Source organism: Cololabis saira, chromosome 11 (assembly GCF_033807715.1).
Source record: "Cololabis saira isolate AMF1-May2022 chromosome 11, fColSai1.1, whole genome shotgun sequence".
Lineage (NCBI taxonomy): Eukaryota > Metazoa > Chordata > Actinopteri > Beloniformes > Belonidae > Cololabis > Cololabis saira.
In genome coordinates this window covers 13,632,980-13,653,866 of record NC_084597.1, presented here as the reverse complement: position 1 = coordinate 13,653,866, position 20,887 = coordinate 13,632,980, and the positions used below count along the sequence as shown (strand labels likewise).

The window sequence follows — 20,887 nt, the reverse complement described above, 5'->3', positions numbered from 1 at the left end:
TCCCACGTAAAAAGATAAGAGAGACCTGATTTTTTTCATCACAGGTATATCTCAATTATGAGAGACAAAATGACAACAAAAAAATCCAGAAAATCACATTGTGTGATTTTTAAAGAATGTATTTGCAAATTATAGTGGACAATAAGTATTTGTTCAGTAACAAAAGTTCATCTCAATACTTTATTATATACCCTTTGTTGGCAATGATAGAGGTCAAACTTTTTTTGTAAGTCTTCACCAGGTTTTCACACACTGTTGCTGGTATTTTGGTCCGTTCCTCCATGCAGATCTCCTCTAGAGCAGTGATGTTTTGGGGCTGTCGCTGGGCAACACGGACTTTCAACTCCCTCCAAAGATTTTCTATGGGGTTGAGATCTGGAGACTGGCTAGGCCACTCAAGGACCTTGAAATGTTTCTTACGAAGCCACTCCTTCGTTGCCCGGGCGGTGTGTTTGGATCATTGTCATGCTGAAAGACCTTGCCACGTTTCCTCTTCAATGCCCTGCTGATGGAAGCAGGTTTTCACTCAAAATCTCACGATACATGGCCCCATTCATTCTTTCCTTTACATGGATCAGTCGTCCTGTCCCCTTTGCAGAAAACCATCCCCAAAGCATGATGTTTCCACCCCCATGCTTCACAGTATTATGGTGTTCTTTGGATGCAACTCAGCTTTCTTTCTCCTCCAAACACGACAAGTTGTGTTTCTACCAAAAAGTTTTATTTTGGTTTCATCTGACCATATAACATTCTCCCAATCATCTTCTGCGTCATCCAAATGTTCTCTAGCAAACTTCAGACGGCCTGGACATGTACTGTCTTACGCAGGTGACACGTCTGGCACTGCAGGATCTGAGTCCCTGGTAGATAGTGTGTTACTGATGGTACCTTTGTTACTTTGGTCCCAGCTCTCTGCAGGTCATTCACTAGGTCCCTGTGTGGTTGTGGGATCTTTACTCACTGTTCTTGTGATCATTTTTACCCCACGGGGTGAGATCTTGCTAGAGCCCCAGATCCAGGGAGATTATCAGGGGTCTTGTATGACTTCCATTTTCTAATAATTGCTGCCAGAGTTGATTTCTTCACACCAAGCTGCTTACCTATTGCAGATTCAGTCTTCCCAGCCTGGTCCAGGTCTACAATTTTGATTCTCACGTCCTTTGACAGCTCTTTGGTCTTGGCCCTAGTGGAGTTTGGAGTGAGACTGTTTGAGGTTGTGGACAGGTGTCTTTTATACTGATAACCAGTTAAAACAGGTGTCTTTTATACTGATAACCAGTTAAAACAGGTGTCATTAATACAGGTAACGAGTGGAGGACAGAGGAGCCTCTTAAAGAATAAGTTACAGGTCTGTGACAGCCAGAAATCTTGCTTGTTTGTAGGTGACCAAATACTTATTTTACAGAGAAATGTACCAATTAATTCAGTAAAAATCCTACAATGTGATTTCCTAGCACAACAAACTACAAGAACGATGGACAACAATGATGGTTATGAGATACTTATAATACTATAATAATAACTGAGAAAGGAAAGAGAAGCAGGGGTGATGGGCACAGCTTAGTGGATCATGTTGGTGCCCCCCTGCAGCATAGGCCTATAGCAGCATATCTACAACGAAGCTCTGTTTGAGACTAACTATTGGAGTCTTGTTCTATAGCTGCAGCTATGAATACTGACTCTAACACACTAGAGTTTACACTAACTAGAGGTTTACTGAACACTAACTAGAGGTTTACTAAACAGAAACGTTTTAAGTTTGGTTTTAAAGCTGGAGGTGGGTAACTTCTTTGGGGAAATTCCCCTCTTTTGAGATAAGGTTTTGCAGGTTTGGAAACAAAATACTTTTAATCAATCAATCATTCAATCATTTATTTCAAACCAACAAAACCACAACTCTCGTACTACAAAACAAGAACAGAAAGTTACAGGACACCATTGAACAGAACAAACAACAATACCAACAACAGACACTATAACAAAACAAAAACAAACACTGTTTGAAAAGGGGATGGCAGAAGCAAAGCTTATTAATTTTCATCCCCTGCCAACACACATATAACAAAGACAGCCATAACGCAAAGTTACTCCCTTAAACCCCTCTTCGCCTCAATCATTTCATTTCTTTATGATTGAGGGGAAGAGGGGTTTAAGGGAGTAATCAAATCAATCAATAAAAATAGGTTAAAAAGCTGTCAAAAAATGTTCTAGGCTTTGTTGTTTAACTTATTGGGCAAAAGCTCCAAATAATCAAGCAACCTTTTGTAACTGCTGTTTTAAGACAGAAAATGACTCTTCAAATCAAAGTTTTCAGTCGTCTAGAGGGTCAAAAGCAGACTTTTAAGATACAATATCCATGTTTTATTACCTTTCCAGTGGATTATTATTATTATTATTATTATTATTATTATTATTATTATTATTATTATTATTATTATTTAGTTTAGTTTAGTTTATTTAGCAAATATAAGACAAATGTGAACAAAAAATGAAAAACAATGAAATAACATGCAAGGAAAGGAAGAAGCCTGGGGGCTTATATAGAATCCTTTCCATATATGAATAAAAAACAAAACAAAGCTACACAAGGGAGAGTAAAAGAACAAAAAAACAAAAAAACACAAGAAAATGTAATTCAGATCAAATAATGAACATTACAAAGATGAAAAAATAAGAAAGTTCTTTAAATGTTTTTTGAATATTGGCAAGGATGGAATTATTATTATTATTATTATTATTATTATTATTATTATTATTATTATTATTAATATTATTAATATTATCATCATATTTTATTTATCTATTATGTGCTTCAGTAACAAGTGATAAAGTCCAGCTATGCCTGTAGGCCTGGGGTGAAAAGCATCACATGTAACCGACTTCCGGAGGCGTTTAGCTGCGGATGACATCAGCTGTGGAGTGAGTCTGCGAAAATCCACCCGGCGACCTCATCTCTACCCGGTTACCGACCATGACACCATGTCTGCCGGTATAAAACCGTAGAGCCAATCCTATCAGGGATCCGTGTGTGTGTCTAGAGAGACCACTGGAACCGAGGGGAGGAGGCTGCTGCTGCTGCTGCTGCTCCACTCCTGAAAACGTAGGGGAGAAGGAGAGAGACGCACAGAGACGGGGAGAAGAGACAGGAGAGAGGGCAGAATCATGGCTACGCTGGTACAAACTGCAGATATGGAGACTTTAGGGGGGCAAAGCCTCACCGGGACATCTCCGACATCCTCCGGTCCCTCGCAGCACTTCAACGACGGGAAATTCTACCTGCTGGTGGTGATCGGGGAGATCATAACTGACGACCACCTCAAATGTGCCATTGCGGATATTGAGAAAGGTAAGATGGAGCGATGAGAGGAGGGTGTAGGCCACAGAGAACTCAACTTCATGTCTCTAGAAACACTTGGGCGGAGATGTAAAGCCCCGAAGTGTTATCCTGTCGCTTTTAAACTCGTGAAATGATGTGGGTGTTAAAAGTTGCATTTTACGCGCCGTGCAATTAGATAAATTACGCATAGATTATTTAGAACTATTATAACCATCATCCGGTCTTTATCATTATTATTATGATTAAGATTGAAAGGGTTGAAGCTATTTGAAGTAAATGCCTCTCATAATAAATTAAGATAAGATAAGATAAGATAAGAAATCCTTTAATAGTCCCACAGAGGGGAAATTTCCAGATTACAGCAGCAAAGGGGATAGTGCAAAACACAAGAGGCATCAATATCACACAGTAATAATAATGATAATAATAATAATAAAAAACACTATAGACAGTATATACAATAATAATAAGAAGAAGAAGAAGGAGAATAAAGATAGTAATAAAAAAATACAAGTATATAACAAGAATAAAAAGAATAACAGATGGATAATTACAGATGTTATTTACATAATTGACCTAACAAAACATCTATTTTTACTACATCTTTACATGTTCCCCCCATCTCAAATCTTCTGTCTTACAGAGGAGTTTGCCTTACTATTTCTTTTGTATCATATTGAATGTCACTGGGTCCAATTGCTGTCATTTACACAAACGAGACGGGTCCTGGAGCCTAATTAAACTGACAACATTGTTTCAGCATCACATGTTGACAATGCGTCAATAATGTAAAGTACCTGGTGCGGCAGCGTTTTTTACTTATTTATTCTTTTCGACGCCTAACGAGGTTGCATTCAGGTGCGTCAGGCTTTTGTTTCACAGTTCATCCGACAGTAGGAGGGGAAATAGGGAGGAGGGGGATGTGGGGGTGTGGGGTCTCCCGCTGCTCAGTGTGGTGGCAAAGCCGGGTAAAATCAGAGGGTAAACAGTCCGCAATAACAGAAACAAATCAATACCCTTTCCATTTATTTCCTTCAAAATATGTTACCATCATCATCACGGCCACCACCACCATCATCATCATCATCATCATCATCAGCGTCCTCCTGCATCCAGCTCTCTCATCCCACACCGGCTTGTGGGCGTGGCCCGGTCCGCACTGCGGTCCCTACGGAAACCCACAAGGACCATCTTCAGACTGAGGGGGCGCGTTTGAAAGAGTGAAAGAGTGAAAGAGTGAAAAAGGCCCCGGCTGCTGCCGGAGCCTCCCAGTCCGGGGTGCCATGTTTATGTGAGACAGGATGAAGATGAGACTGTGACGCAGTAAATGCGCTGGTGTGACACAAAGTTTGTTTCACAGAAAATCAAAGGACTGATTTTGTATGACATGTAATGGCTTTTATAGTATTATGAGAGTGAATATGCTGTGCTTTAGAAATAAAATTAAATTTTCTTTGAGGTATCACCTAGTTTCAGAATTGTATGTGGGTCTGGGCCAGTACTCGAGTTGTAAAAAAAAATCAGGGGGGATGGTGGATTTTATCATATGGGGACAGATAATTTGTGCTGATTACAAATAACATAATATATTACAAATAAAAGCACTGACCAAAACACCTGCAGAAATACTGCAGGAATGACATAGCAGCAGTTAAATGCAGCCTTCTGTAAGCTTTAAATATCCACTGGGCTTACATTAAATACATCAAAACACAACAATAAAATTGATCACTGCAAAAACTCAAAATCTTAACAAGAATATTTGTCTTATTTCAAGTTAAAATGTCTCATTTTTAGTCAAAAAAATCTCATTACACTTAAAACAAGACTCATCACTGGAAAAAACAACAATTTTCATCTGTTTCAAGTAGATTTTCACTTGAAATAAGTAGAAAAATCTGCCAGTGGATCAAGATTTTTTTGCTTGTAATGAGAAGATACATCTTGTCCCACTGGCAGATTTTCCTACTTATTTCAAGTGAAAATTGAGAAAAAGGTGAAAATTGTCAAAAAAGTAATTTTTCTGGTGTTATTTTTCTGGTGATGACTCTAAATGTTGAAATATCAGTAAAATCACATTCATTGATGAAATGACATAAGGGATGGAAAGGGGGGATGGCAGTTTTACAGGGGGGGATGATTTTGACTCTTTTTATTTCAGGGGGGATGCCATCCCCCTCATACCCCCTCAACTCGAGTACTGGTCTCGGCCCATTTTTACCCCCCTTTGAATTAATATTCATGGATATTATTGGTTCAGTCAGTGTTGGCATTTAAGGGCCAGACTTGAGCTTGCAGAGTAAATCAAAACACAAAGTTATTTTCTTGAAGGCCATTATCTATATTTAATTCTTTTATATTTTCTGTGTGTGTGTTTTACTTGGACAGTCTCTGTTTTATGGGTTGGGCAAAGACAAACAAAACACTCAGTTATCCTTGCCATTGTTCCTGATTTATCTATGATTTTATTGTGTCTCGAGTTTAGACCCAACAATCACAACAAGCTAGAGGTGAATAAATCTGTCGTCTTTGTGTAGAAATGCCATAAATTATCTCCTTAAAGCCGTTTTGTACCCCTCGTGTTTAAAAAAGGCCATGACAATGTAATTACAGAGGTTGAAACAATGACTCAGCACAACATCACCTCATCTGGCCCGCAGCAAAACTCAAACAGCACTATAGATATTTCCTATTATAGATTTCCTTGCTTTTGCCAAGTCATAAAAAAGTGCAGATGTGTTCACGCCAAGATTTTTTTTCCCAATGAATTGGCAGTAAATTACCAGCTGAGCACATGGGAGGGTGACTGGGAGACTTTTGCGATGACCGTTTTCAGTGTCATGCCTGCTCGGCGTATTGACTCTCTAGCTGAAGATCTTATGTGTGTGTGTGTTCCTTCCTGCAGGGATCCGTTCGTGGGACACCAACCTCATAGACTGCAACCTGGACCAGGAGCTCAAGCTCTTCGTCTCCAGGCACTCTGCTCGTTTCTCTGCTGATGTCAAAGGTGAACTGGAGCTAAAATGTATTTGCACTGATCATTTCACAGTCACTGATCGATTTTTATCGCAGATGGGAAACAGATCAAAGGATAAAAATGGAAACTCAGACCCCCTCCCCCGCCCTCCCTTATGTGAGGGGGATATGGTGTTTCTGTTATGCTTTTAGAGGCCATTTTGCTGCCATGGTTTGAGTCCATTTGTCCTTTTAGATCAATGTGGCTGTAAATCAATAGAAAGCAGTTCTGGGTGATGGTTCTCTGATTTCTATATTGATCGGAGTGGTCTCTTCCTGGACAAGTTTCCCCATCCATAAGGCAGTAGGGGTCACTGAACGATATGATGAGGGTGAAAAAGATGTGACTCCGACAGTCACCCAATATCAGCTCTATCAAATGCCGGTTATAGATTATGTTTCTGACGATTATCACCATCATCAAAACACCACATGAGGGGATGTGTTTCAGGAAGAATGACATTCAAACCCTCCAACGGAATTACAGACTTCTAAGACAGACAAGCTATGGTGACTCAGCTGTCTTAATAATCATATTTATCTTATGACCACATGTTCAAATATCAGTTTCAATTTCATTTTAGGGAATATTTGATTGCTTTTAAGAAGCGTCATTATCTTTCATGGTGTCTTGCCAAAACCTACCCAAAGTATCGCTGGACTCTCGTCCCAGTCGTCTCTTGCATCGCATTTTGTCAGACATCGACAATAATAGCATAAACTCTCAGAACTACAGCAGACATCATGGGAGAGACCCAAGAGATCAAGATGCATGAGAAAGAAAACGAGAGAATGAACAAGGCAGGGACCAAACCCAAATAAATCTTGGAAAATTACATAAAAGCGACTTAACTGCCACGTCTAGAGTCTAAGATAATAATTGCCAAAGTTTCATATGGACCGTTATGTCGTGTTTGTTGTTTCTTATTTTCTTTACTCTGTACGTTATCATCAGTCTAACAGCTTCCACTCCACCCTCAGAAAAAACACGTCATACTTTCGCAGATGGAATAAATTACCAAAGTGAGATGAATAGTATTTAATTAAACATACTTCATCTTAACGCCTTAAATAGAAAATTTCAAGCGCCTCTCTTGAAGTCCAGGCCAGTGCAGGATGAGTGAGAGCATCGTATTTCACTAGCCCATTGTTCCTCCTTCGGAAGTAGAAACAGGGTGTAATGCTGTGTGAAGTGACAATGCAGAAAAGTGTAACCGGGGCCCAGAGCCGCCTGGGAGATCTGCAAGGCCCTGTGCGAAATGGCTGGGGGGGGCCCAAAATTTTTTGGGTTTTTCGGGTCGTATCGGGTGTTTATATGCGCGATTTTAACTCTCCAATTAGCAAAATACTGGATACCTTCCCCCGCCTCATCATCATTTGGCTTGCCTCGACGCGGGGCCCCACGGCTGCTTGAGACCCGGTCGGATCGGTGATTTTTGTAACAAATTTATCAAACAAGCCTTTCAGAGAGGCATTAAACTCTTCCATTTTCTTTATTTTTTTTATTTTTTTATCCCCTGATGGAAATTTCCTGATTCTGTCTCGTTCTCTCGACATTGTGTGACAGTTTTTTTCCAACTCCACCCGTCTGGATCAGAGCAGCTTGTGTCTGCGCTTGGTCTGACGCAGTTGTATTGAACAACAGACACGCGCATCATTGCACATATATTTATTGATATGCACAGACTAGTACACATTTAGGTCTGTAATGGAACGTGACTGTTGATATTTATAAGGGAGAAAACGAAAAAAAAAAAAATGTGAAAAAAAAAAATAGGGCGAGGCCCCGTGCGGTCGCACGGTTCGCACACCCCTTGCGGCGGCCCTGCCGGGGCCTAAGGATGGGAGCAAACTCAGAGGTTGGAATCAAACTGTCACGGGGCAGGTCACAGACGACCTGGTGGGCCAACCTCTACGCCAGTGTCTCCCAACCTGGGGTCCAGGCCCACCCTGGGGGGGCGCCTGAGATCTCTGGGGGTGGCGCGAAACTTTGTCTGCTTTGAGGATATGCAGTTGTAAAAATTATATTAGCGCATGTTAAATAAATAAAAAATCATAATAACACACCTAATGGAATCCTGTAATCTAAGTCTGTATAAACTCACGTAGTATTTTAAAATGCCAAAATATATTTCTAAGGTATTTAGCAGGATAAAAACTTAATAAATTATTATTATATCATTATTCAACATTTAATCATACTACTACTCCGACAGGTTGTTAAAGGAAAAATGTTTAAAAAATTTGCTCTCATATTAAAAGAGACATTTTTCAGTAAATATTTTATGTCCTTGCAATTATTTTCTGTGCGTATTTTATACATTGGTGACACAAAATGAAGGTGAGAAAGACAAAGTCATATGTATACAGGGTAAACCAAAGAGAAATGTATCACAAAAACATAATTAATGTAAATTTTTTTCAATTAAAGATTTTTAACGAATCACTTTACTCTATTGGTGCCAGTACGTTCGTCTTTTCCTAAAACTGCTCCTGTTCACTGTAGCTAAAAGCGAGAACATGTAGACATTTTCACAAAGCAGCAACACAGAGTATTTGCAGCAATGTGATCAAGTACCAAGACCTTTAATAATTTGCTAAAAAGGATTATGATGCTGTGAATTTATAAGAATCTCCAGGTACTTTTCACTTAACTCAGCTGTAGATGGTGCATTTTTGTAGGCTGTCAGAAAACTGCAGCAGAGTTCAGATAAATCACCACCAAACAGAATACGTAATGTGCAATCATCTTAAAAATGTACCGAGGAACAGCACTTAGTTGAAAATGCTTAGTAATATTCTGCATTTATCAGCTATGTGTGCTGCCAGTTGAGTGTCAGCCAAAACCTTCTTACAGACGACTAAGCATCCAGATTTTATTACCGATACTCGTATACATCCTGTCCCCCTTTCAGCATTATATAGCATGACTTTTTTCATCAGTTGCAAGGTGAGGGAGTGTCTCTGCACGGATGGAGTGGATCCAGCGTAGCCAGATGTCTGCTCCATCAGCAGACAGTATGGCTTTGAGGGGCCGCCGCAAGGGGTGTGCGAACCGTGCGACCGCACGGGGCCTCGCGCTATGGGCCGTTTTTTTCCAAAAAAAAAATTTTTTCAAAAATTTTTTTTTCGTTTTTTTTTCGTTTTTTCCCTTATAAATATCAACAGTCACGTTCCATTACAGACCAAAATGTGTACTAGTCTGTGCATATCAATAAATATATGTGCAATGATGCGGGTGTCTGTTGTTCAATACAACTGTGTCAGACCAAGCGCAGACACAAGCTGCTCTGATCCAGACGGGTGGAGTTGGAACAAACTGTCACACAATGTCGAGAGAACGAGACAGATTCAGGAAATTTCCATCAGGGGATGAAAAAAGAAAAAACTAAAGAAAATGGAAGAGTTTAATGTCTCTCTGAAAGGCTCGTTTGATAAATTTGTTACAAAAATCACAGATCCGACCGGGTCTCAATCAGCCGTGGGGCCCCGCGTCGAGGCAAGCCCAGATGAAGATGAGGCAGGGGAAGGTATCCAGTATTTTGCTAATTGGAGAGTTAAAATTGTGCATATAGACACCCGATCCGACCCGAAAAACCTGCGCACTCATGCACGCGGGCCCTCCCAGCCATTTCGCACAGGGCCTCGCAAATCTCCCAGGCGGCTCTGGCTTTGATGGTCGGCAGCAGTTAAAGCAATTTAAGACTGGAACACCTGTGTAGATGTAAAAAAAAAAAATCAATGTAGCCAACAAATACTTGTCTGGACTGAATCACTGGATTTATTTCTTGCAATAAAATCCCTTTATCAAGTGCCGGAAATGCATGCACAGGCCCGTTACGGTAAACACAGCCATTTATCTAAACTAGCGGCGGTCCGGTTTCCCATTCCCTTTCATCCCACCTTGTTTTTACCTCATTGCCATCCTCCATGGCTCACTCTCCATCTCCGCCCCCCAGCGAGCTGTTGCCTAGATGCACAGTTGATTTGGGAGTAATTAGAGGTGCACAATCCCCAGTGTCTGTGTCTGTGAACATAAAAAAGGGCGGGGAACAGAGAGGGTGAGGGGAAGTGAGGAGGAGAGGGGAAGGGCTGCAGAACAGAGAAGATGGAGGGAGGCGAATAAGAGCAGGGGAGGATGGGAAAGACGGTAATATAAAAACAAAGGAGAAGAGCCAAGCCTTGGAGAGACACAGCTACCAGACCTGTAAGAGAAAATGTGATTCTCTTGGCTTCTCTTGCGTGAACTTTTAACAAATAGTTGTGATTTTTTTTTTTTTTAAATTTGAATCCAACATTTTTGATTCATTCTTATATTAGTGCTTGAAACACAAAATAAAGCCTTGAGCACTTATTATTCCAAACGTATTTCATAGGAAAACAGCTGGAAGAACGATCCAAACGACACCAAAAGCTGACTGACAGTGAAACAATTAAAATTCTAATTAAAGTCTTTCCCGTAAAGTTCTCAAGAATGGCTTCTCATCAAACTCGACAGCAGAAATAAATGAGCACATGTCCAAAAGGTCAAACAAAAGTCTGCGCTACGAGGACGCTCACTGATTAGGGATGAGTGTTTTGAAGGAAACCAGCAGGTGGTGTCAGGCGCAGGACGACAAATGCAATTATGTGTCATCTTGATAAAAGACACACCATCCGTCAGATGTACAGGAAGTCTGGATCCAGCGCCAAGGAGGAGACTCCCAGTCTCTCGGATGGATATATGAGGCTCCAGCTATAGATTTCCAAGCTCCACGGTTTCAGCGCGGACGACACTGAAGCCTAAAAAACCACCGTCTCTAAATCACAAATCCATTAAACGGGACATGGCATCCTTTTCTGTCTATTCGGACTGATATACAGGGTTGTAAAGATGAATTCTTACCTTTGATGTTGTTGTAAGCTCAAAAAAAGAGGTGTTCCTGGTGTTGTATTTCTTTGCACATTTTAACCGTTGGCAGAGCAAAACCTACAGAATTCTGGATTCATAAAAACGTAACTTTTTCTAGATACAAACAAAATCTACTCCTGCCTTTGACCACACATGGAGCTTCTGTAAATTCTGTAAATATTACCAGACTTTCTGTTGTTCATGCGTTGTATGACTCGTTACTTTCACAATATGCGAACACCTTCAAAACAAATGTCCTTTCTCAATTCAATGCAAATAGTCATGTCAGATTTCACCTAAGAAGCTCCAGACTTTCGTTGGGAGGTATGGTGGGTGTGACGTAGGGCTGGGCGATATACCGAGATATATTTTCAAACGCGATATTGTACGAAACAATATCGTTTATATCGATTTAAAAAAAATATATATATATTTTATTTATTTTTTAATTTTTTAATTTTGATATAGCTTATTTTGTGACAAATTGACTTGAATGTTTTATTTGAGATTTGCACAAATGTTTTGTTATTTGCACAACTGTCAACCTCAGTGGAAAAGTCTGCCTGTTACTGTCTACATTGTATTAATTGCACAGTGTATTTTAATTTAGTTGTTATGCAGGAAAGGGATATTATTTGTTTTATTTTATTCAAGAAGCATTTTTATTCTATATATGCAGGCAGTTTATTTTTATTTCATTTGTTTTATACATTTTGATATTGTGCAGACCTCTGTTAATAAAGGAACCGGTGTGACATTTGGCACGAGGCTTTGTATTAAAACTGACTTTTTTAAAGGAGCTTGAGGCCGGATTGTGGCAGGATTTATGAAAAAAATCTGTATACATTTTAAGTTTTCTAGTAATAATGTCAGATGAAGCGTTCCAAACCCAAAACAATGAGCCCTCTAGTGTATCTCTCCTTTGCCTTGAACAGGCTGTGTGCTGCAAAATGTGCTGCAGTTTGGTCCCGAATTTCCCGCGCTGGGCGGCGGATGTGACGTCACATGACGCTGCATGTGCGTTCTCCCCGTTCTCCCGTGCCGGATTCACTGTTGGCTGCAGTACCCCCAACGGCCGTCGCGGTGAAGGGTGGTGCTAGAGAGTCTCATTTCTTAAAAGGAGCCTCAAGCTCCTTTAAGGGTTTGCCTCAGAAAAAAATGAAGCTAACAGAGATGCTATGCTATAATGCTTTGGGGGAAACCCCAATTATGGCACAGAAAAAATATCGATATATATCGAGTATCGCCATTCAGCTAGAAAATATCGAGATATGACTTTTGGTCCATATCGCCCAGCCCTAGTGTGACGCTCATGTAGAAGTATCCTAAATAAGATAGAAATGGCTGCAGATGGCCCGCTGATGGCCACTTTAAGGATATTTGTAATTTAAACTTTTGAAGACATCATAACAGCTTTTTCCACAATTGAAATGCTCAATGGAAATATGAAAATGTTATATTTTCCTCACAATTTTGATCTTATTTTTAATCAGATTTGACAAGATAATAAGTGAATGAGACATTGAAATTGATCGTTACTGATAGGCATCAATGCCACAGTGTTAGCGATTGATCGCTCAGTGTGTCAGCACAGTTTTCAGTGTTGGCACGCGATTAGTGTCACGCCCAGAGATGCTGTGAGTGCCGATTCACTTTTTAACCCCGTTTATTGGTGACGCGGGGACATATGGCACTGCCAGCGCTACTTAAGGGGCTTTGTCGCTGAAAGTCACTGGTGTCAATGACTTAGCTTTAAAGGACAAGACAAAGAAAGATGCTGACATGTGCAGAGGATCCATCTGAAATTAAACCATGCCTTCTACATTCAAGGTCTTGTTAAATGAAAGGGAAGGAAGCTCTGAATTTAGCTGTGCTGCTGATTTTTTATTTATTTTTTTCTTGGTGCAATGCCATGCTCATTGATGTTTCCATCCACTGCAGTCTGGGGCAGGAAGTCTGTGCCAGTCTTGCACTTTCTATTCAACCAGACAGAAAATGCTTGGCGATGCATGTCACATTACCTCGTCTCCTGCTGAGACAGAGTCGCCATGGGCGTGAGGGACACTTCTATCGATCAAGGTAATTGTCAGCATCAAGGAAGCTTCAATGCGCAATCTGTCACTTTTAATGAGCTGGCTCTGACACATGATGGTGGGTGCTTTGCTAAGTTCCTTAAAGTGTAAGGACTGCTGTGCTTTCTGTTTCCTCACATATGAAGCCGGAGAGCAGGGCGGAACCAATAAAGAGAGACAAAGAAAAACAAGATGCTCCTCTATTGCATTAGCAGTCACAGATACGGCTTGTGTACACAAGCTTGAGTGGATGAAAACTAGACTTTGGGGATTGATTATTCTCTCATTTCACAGACCAGAGATACGCATGTCCCTGGTTGTTCTCAGAGGACCCGTGGTCATCAGTTTGAGATTGCTGCCTCTTCAGAAACAATCTAAACCCTTTTCTGTTCTCCTGGGATTTGGATGAGGGTGCTCCTACACATCTTATTTTTAAACCACATTTAAAGGAGCTTGAGGCCGGATTGTGGCAGGATTTATGAAAAAAATCTGTATACATTTTAGGTTTTCTAGTAATAATGTCAGATGAAGCGTTCCAAACCCAAAAGAATGAGCCCTCTAGTGTATCTCTCCGTTGCCTTGAACAGGCTTTGTGCTGCAAAATGTGCTGCAATTCGGAGTCCGAATTTCCCGCGCTGTCCTGCGGATGTGACGTCACATGACGCTGCATGCACGTTCTCCCCGTTCTCCCGTGCCGGCTTCACTGTTGGCTGCAGTACCCCCGACGGCCGTCGTGGTGAAGGGTGGCGCTAGAGAGTCTCATTTCTTAAAAGGAGCCTCAAGCTCCTTTAAGAAAGAGACGAAAATACAATTTTCCAAAAGCATCAAAGAGGTGTCCGATATCAAGCCTTGATATTTTGGTCCCAGATCATGCAGGATTCGAAGTAAATAGTTAAAAAAGTCAAGAAAATAGTGTTGTGAATCCACTCCCTTTGTTGTAGTACCATGTCTGACCACATGGATACAGCATATCACAAAAAATGTAAATGTCTAGTGCTGGCGTAAGACACAGCCAAGTGATTTTCCAAGACATGATGGAGCCCACTCATAAGCTCAGCATTGTCTTCTGTGCCCATGTGGTCAGATGTGGTATTACTACATAGACTAGCTTTAAGTACAACTATTCATACCCTTATCAATTAAAATGACATGTCTACTTTATTGCCCCTTAATCTTTAAGCAATGTTTTCTCTTAAATCAAATACTTTTAATATGATCTTTAGATTTTTTTAAGTTAACAAGGCAGCATTTTTACAGGATAAATTGTTTGCATATTGTTGTCTTGTGTTTGTAGAGCTCCTCTGGGTATTATTTCATGTTGATCAGTGTTTGGCAATAACTTGAGTTTTCAGCGTATATATCTGGAACTTGTTGCAACTTTATACTCTTGTTTTAAACTGAAGAAGCCGGAAACTATTATATTCGCTTGTAAGTTCATGTAGCTTCTTTATTTGTCAACCAGTCCTTCAGTTGGTTGTGAAATCCATACTGGGTGGGGTTTGTAAAGCAAATTATATGAGAAAACACCCCGGTGAAAGAACCGTTAACTTGTTTTGGAGAGGTCAAAGCAGTTGCATCCATGTAAGAGCTGGATATTTTCTTTACGAAAATTTAATTTCATGACACAAGGGAACATAATCCTATTTCTTCGTCCATTTCTTATATATATATATATATATATATATATATATATATATATATATATATATATATATATATATATATATATATATATATATATATATATATATATATATATATATATATATATATATATATATATATTGCCATTCTAGAAATCGGTCTGGTTTGTTTTGAAGAAACTGACATACATTCATTTAAGTAACTCTTCTGTCACTCAAAGTAACCCCACCCATATTATTCCATAACTAAATATCTTAATACAATTTCAGTTGGCAATAGGGACTAAAACCTGTTGTAAGATCTGTAAAGTTGGGTACTTTTACAGGTAGCTCTTTTATGATTATTATTACTCAAGCCACCCCCAAGTGGTAATTTGAGAAACTGCAGGTTTTAATATTTTATTGGCGTATTTTCTCAGAGCTGGAGCTTGTTGCACATTTTCCAAAAGTAAATACAGATGGCAACTTACCCCGGTGATCAATGTGATCATTTTTAAGAGACAATCTCTCATTTGTATAAAGAAATGCCAATGATTTTGCCCAACAGTGTTTTTTTTTAATCCAATAGATGATACAGATACTGTACATCAAGACCCAATGAAATATTGCAAAATATGCACAATAAAAACTGAAAATCAACACTCTTCAACCCAAAATGCAAATGTTTTTAATGTCAAATATGAAAGCTCAAAATTTCCCTCCAGACAATTTCATAAAAGCATATTAAACAGCTAAAAGGTTGACGCTTGCCTTGGAAATAATGAAAGCTAGGGTTATTATTTCTCCTCAATGGTCATATAATGCGTAGAAATTGCAGTCATGAATGCAGATGCTTTTTCATGAGGAGTGACAGTCTTCTGAGTTAATGGTTGTGTGGCCTGTGATGAGTCTTCCATATGAAATATGCATGATGGTGTTGGCTGAGCCATCACATTAACTGCTGCAGTGTCACGTCTCTAGGGATGAAGCGCTTTCTGTGTTCAAAGCTTCTGAATTTAAAGACTGCATCCAAGCAACAACTCACTGACCACCCACGCTCCAAAGTCAGGGCTTCTTTGTTCAGGTTTGGCAGCAGAATTATCATCATTTCATATATAAGAGCTGACATTTATCCTTCGCTTTTGTCTGGGATTTATTGATTTCAGTATTTAAAAAGAAACAAAGAGACTGTAAGGTTGATGCTGCGAAAGCTGATGATTTCATCAAAGAGCTCTCCACCCACTGCAGCACATGTTGCAGGATCATTTTCTATTATCATCATCAGTCATCCGAGAGGATGGTTGTGAGCCTGTCACACCCAACTATCTGTGCGACAGATCCATCGAATGTGATGAAAATGTTACTTGTCAAAATTTGTCTCCAAATCAATTATTCTTGTCCTTCGTGTCATGAATTAAATTATTGCCGTTGGGAAAATGATCAATGTGTCACAATATCGTTTGTCATCACACAAGCTGAAATAGTTTGTGAATTTTTTGGGAAAAAAATAATAGTCTTATCTGGTAATCATCTGATCATAGATTGTATTTAGCTGCTACAATTTCCTGTGCTTTGTCAGTGGTATTTTTAATTTCCCACAGCGTATCGACAAGTTATGTGCCAGAGATGTACAATAAAGATTAGAATTAAATGTTTTTACTGATTTCCTTTTCCATCCAGACTTTTTTCTATAGATGAATGCAAATGTCTTTGTCCCAGCGGCCAGAGTTCGTCTGGAACAGATCGTCTTGCGCACAATTTAGACTGAGGGAGTAGCCGGTTCAATACTAATATACAAATCATTTTAAAAAATCAAACATTTGAATGCTTTAATAATGGGTAATAAATTATTAAAAAGTTGATATACTAATGAAAGTTTTCAGAGAAGGCATGAAGCTGAAAATGTATTCAAATTGTACTTAAGGTACAGAACTGAATTGTCTTTTTGTTTTTTTTCACATTTTTTATAAATCAAACTTTTAAAATTCTGTATTACATTTTTACCTCCAAGTTTAAAGTTGTAATGATTTACTTAACAAAAAGTACATGTAAAGGATTTTTGATACTGTCAGATCTTTCTCACAACATACTTGAGATGGGCTTAGTGGATAACATAGAGCAGATGGTGAGCAGATATTACATACAATCACTTACCCCACATTTAAAATTGTACCTCATATAAATACATCATAGGATTCTTCATTTTATCACAACTACATATCACATTTACTGCAAATAGCTCAAAACAGCTATAACTGCCCTTAAAACAGAATGCTAACTATTCCTTTAAGTAATACATGTTGATTTGTTGTTGAGCTTAAGCCTCGTTTAACCAGCAAAGAAAGCAAAGTCCACAAAATTGACAGAATACCAAAGAAGTATAAAAATAGCAGTACGAGTGGTTGTTCCCAGCTTTCGACATGGTCAGTTGCACCGCAGCCTGCGCTATACTGTATATCTATAGATAAACATAAATTCTCAAATATTTTAAAGTAAGCTAAATAAAAGCTTTTGCATACTCATAATAGTTCAATAAAACAAAGAAAACCTGGAAAAAAGCATAATTTATACAGCCCTGATGTTGAGGGTAATACTAGCTGTTTTGTATTGTGAAGCTAAATTTAATGTATAAAAGATAAAGCCATGATAGTCATGTTTACATTTCACTTTTTGGCAAAATAACAACAAAACTTTAATTTGCAATAAAGGTATTGCTGCGGTATAGGTCACCGTTTCCATTGAACAGTGTTTTTTCTTTTTTCTTTTTTTTAGCACTTTTGGTTTTGCGATATTTGACTGTTTTTTTTTTTAAATTTAGCATTACAGGTTTTTCTATTGTATATTTAGGTTAAGAAATATAAGAAGAAATATTATTTAGTTCAGACGATCAACATCCTAAAACAATCAAAATCCATATGCAAATACCTGCTAATGGTGAACTAAATTGACTTTACAAAACTTAGAACTACCAAAACAAAGTCAAACTATCCTGCCACTGATGGCTGATACACTTTCACACCAAGAATAGTGGTTTTAGTGGAAGACACCGCTCTCGGACATCAGTTTAGATAATAGTTTTTACTTTTGCTTTTAGGAGTTGATGCAATAAATCATCTATTTCCAAGTAAACTCTGCAACAAGCTCACCCAAAACCAGCTGCTAATAATAAGTCATTCATTATTGTCCAACAAGTTCAGCATCGGTGCCACCTGTTTCTCTTTGTAGCTCCTGGCAGTAGCTCCTGGAGTAAAAGCGGGTTCCAGATTTAGCCTTCCGCAGTGCTTTGCTCATCCTGTTTCTTCTCCCAGTTCTGGCTGAATAGTAAAAACCACCCAAAGGTTTACCGCCTGTGCGATAAGTACCAAGAGTAGTGAGTTGATTAGCTTCTGGGTAACAGAGGTGTTGGTGTGTGATGCATCGCTGTAGTATCATACATGCCAAACATCATACAGGACCGCTTGAGTGATGCAGGCTGGACCACAAAGTTGCATGGTTCAATACCAAGCCAAGCAGGCATGCTGTGTCAATGTTATAGAAGTAAATTAAACGTCAGAAGCATTTTACATGTTTTATTTTAAGATGAACAATGCCTGAAACATGAAAGGTTTGATATTGCTTCGTAATGAGCCAGCTGAAGGGATGTGTGAACTTGAATGAAGAAATAATAAAAGTCTAATTATACGTCAAAAACCTGATCGTATTATCATCGCCTAAAAGGCGGCAGCGAGCAGATTAGACAACTGACAACAAAGAATGTTCTCCAGATGCAGGCTTTAATGTCAAGATGCTAAATTAAATGAGGTGTTGTTCTCCACCCTCCAGAGAATGCATCAATCTTATTGATAAAGAGCTTCGTTTTGCAGAATTACTTAACATTTACCATGGTAATGTGCAGCTGGTAGATTGTCTGCATGTGCTAAGTTAATTGATCAATTTGTCATTGATAACTTTTTTATTAATCGTTTTATTTATATTATGCTGAACCTGATATTTAAAAAAAATAACAAAACATTTTTAATGTCCCTCCCATCCTCCTTCTCTTTCCCCCATTATAGCACTTTAACTTTAAACCCTCAGCACTTTAATCGTAACCAGCACTTTAACTTACTTTGGCACTTTACCGCCTAAACTTTTAACTGCTAAATGTGAAACTATGTGTGTAATGTATTCACTATTGTAATATATGTAAAGGTCTAAGATCGTGTTAGTATGAAGATTGATGTGTCAGGTTGTTCTCCTGTTCCTTCTATCTTAAATAGAAGCAAAATAACAAGAACAGAAACTTTTTGCACGCTTTATTTGTATTTGTTCTAACTTGTTGTTTAACTTGTCTTTCTTTTATATTTTTAGCCGGGGGACTGCCAATGGAAACTAGCTCTGTAGCTAAAATTGGGTGCATTTGCATTTTTAATTCTAAATGTATATGAATGTACACTGTCCCTTCCCAAATAAACTGAATTGAATTGAATTGAATTGAATTGAATAATGTTTTGCCTCTACTGTCTGTCCAGGCCAGAGAATTCTTCACCACAAAAGTAATATCCTGGAGACGGTGGTGCTTATCAACCCTTCAGATGAAGCCGTCTGCACCGAGGTAAACTAACTTCTGTTGTTGATGAGCACTGTTGATGCCGTACTCTCTTTCCTAGGTTTTCTTTCATTTGTTTTTGTTACCCTACTGTTTAGAGGGTGTGTCACAGATCCATTACAAATTATTACAACATGAATAGGATAAGAATTCAGCTCATTACTGCTGGCTAGCATTTTAACCCTTGCAAGGCGCTAAGGGTTAAGCAAGCCCTCTGAGGAGCGCCTTGTAAGGGTTAAAATCCACTGCAGGTGGAATCTGAATTAAAAAAAGACAATTTTAAACCATTTTATGCTTTGATGGCAAGAAAGAATGAGAAAAAAGTCAGGAGCAAAGATGACTCATAATTTTGTTCACAACACCTTTTTTTTTCTGCGTTGTCTCCCCACAGCCATGTCTGCAGTTAAACTGTGCATTAATAATATCGCACAGCAGGAGCGACTGGGTCACTTGCCCAAAGCAGCTGATGCTGCTGAAGTGGAATAAAAACCAGCAGAGATGGGGAGAGGCAGAAGGGTAGACTGATGAAAGGGAACATAGCAGAGTGAACAGTGAGAGATCAAGTCAGCTAATGGATCCGAGTGACACACTGGCGGTAGTCCATTTACACAAAGTCAATAAGCTGCTTGCTGCAGTAGAGTTTTGTTTTCTAATTTTTCTATGTTGCTACATAGAGTGCCTTTTCTTAAAGCCACTTTATGTAGCAACACCAATTCTGACCACATGGGGGCATCAGGATCCGCATACACAAAATGCCTACCACAGGAAATACATACGTAAATTCCCACGTATCTTAGGGCAACAAAGATAATCATACAGAGACACATGCAAATACCAACAGATTCCATCAGAGGATACAAGTATCACTAAAAAAAAGTTAGATAAATAAGAAACACCTTTTAGTTAACGAAAACTTGTATATTTTTTCTCCTAAGTCCTTCTCTCTAAATATTTTCTACCTTTTCAAATTTCAAGACAGATGTGTCTTTTCTCTTTTAATTTTCAGGTTCGTTTGATGGTCTCAGACACCGCCAGGCACAAGCTTCTGGTCCTCTCTGGGCAATGCTCTGAAAACACTGGTGAACTGATTCTTCAGTCTGGAGCTTTCTCTTTCATCAAGTTCATAGACATATTCACAGATCAAGAGGTTAGCCAATATGCACACTTTTCCTTTCATGAGAAAAGAAAATGTTAATATGACTTGTTCACAATGACATCCACACATTTCCAGATAAGCCTCTTTTTTTAACATTGTCATTGGTACACCATTTTGTGATCTGCTGAAAAAAGCTACTATGATGATAATGCACCAAACAACACATTTAAAAGTACCACATGTAATTATTTTTGCTAAAAATAACA

The 20,887-nt window shown here is 38.9% G+C and overlaps 1 protein-coding gene across 1 annotated transcript in view; it reads left to right on the top strand.

Moving 5' to 3' along the window:
- The first annotated feature begins 2,917 nt into the window (after window positions 1-2,917).
- map1b (microtubule-associated protein 1B) overlaps window positions 2,918-20,887 on the top strand; it is a 28,114-nt gene continuing 10,144 nt past the window's right edge. Inside the window, exons 1-4 of the mRNA XM_061733772.1 lie at window positions 2,918-3,346; window positions 6,243-6,344; window positions 19,449-19,531; window positions 20,532-20,672. Coding sequence (XP_061589756.1) covers window positions 3,163-3,346; window positions 6,243-6,344; window positions 19,449-19,531; window positions 20,532-20,672 — 510 coding nt within the window. The 5' untranslated portion in view covers window positions 2,918-3,162. The remainder of the gene's footprint in view (window positions 3,347-6,242; window positions 6,345-19,448; window positions 19,532-20,531; window positions 20,673-20,887) is intronic.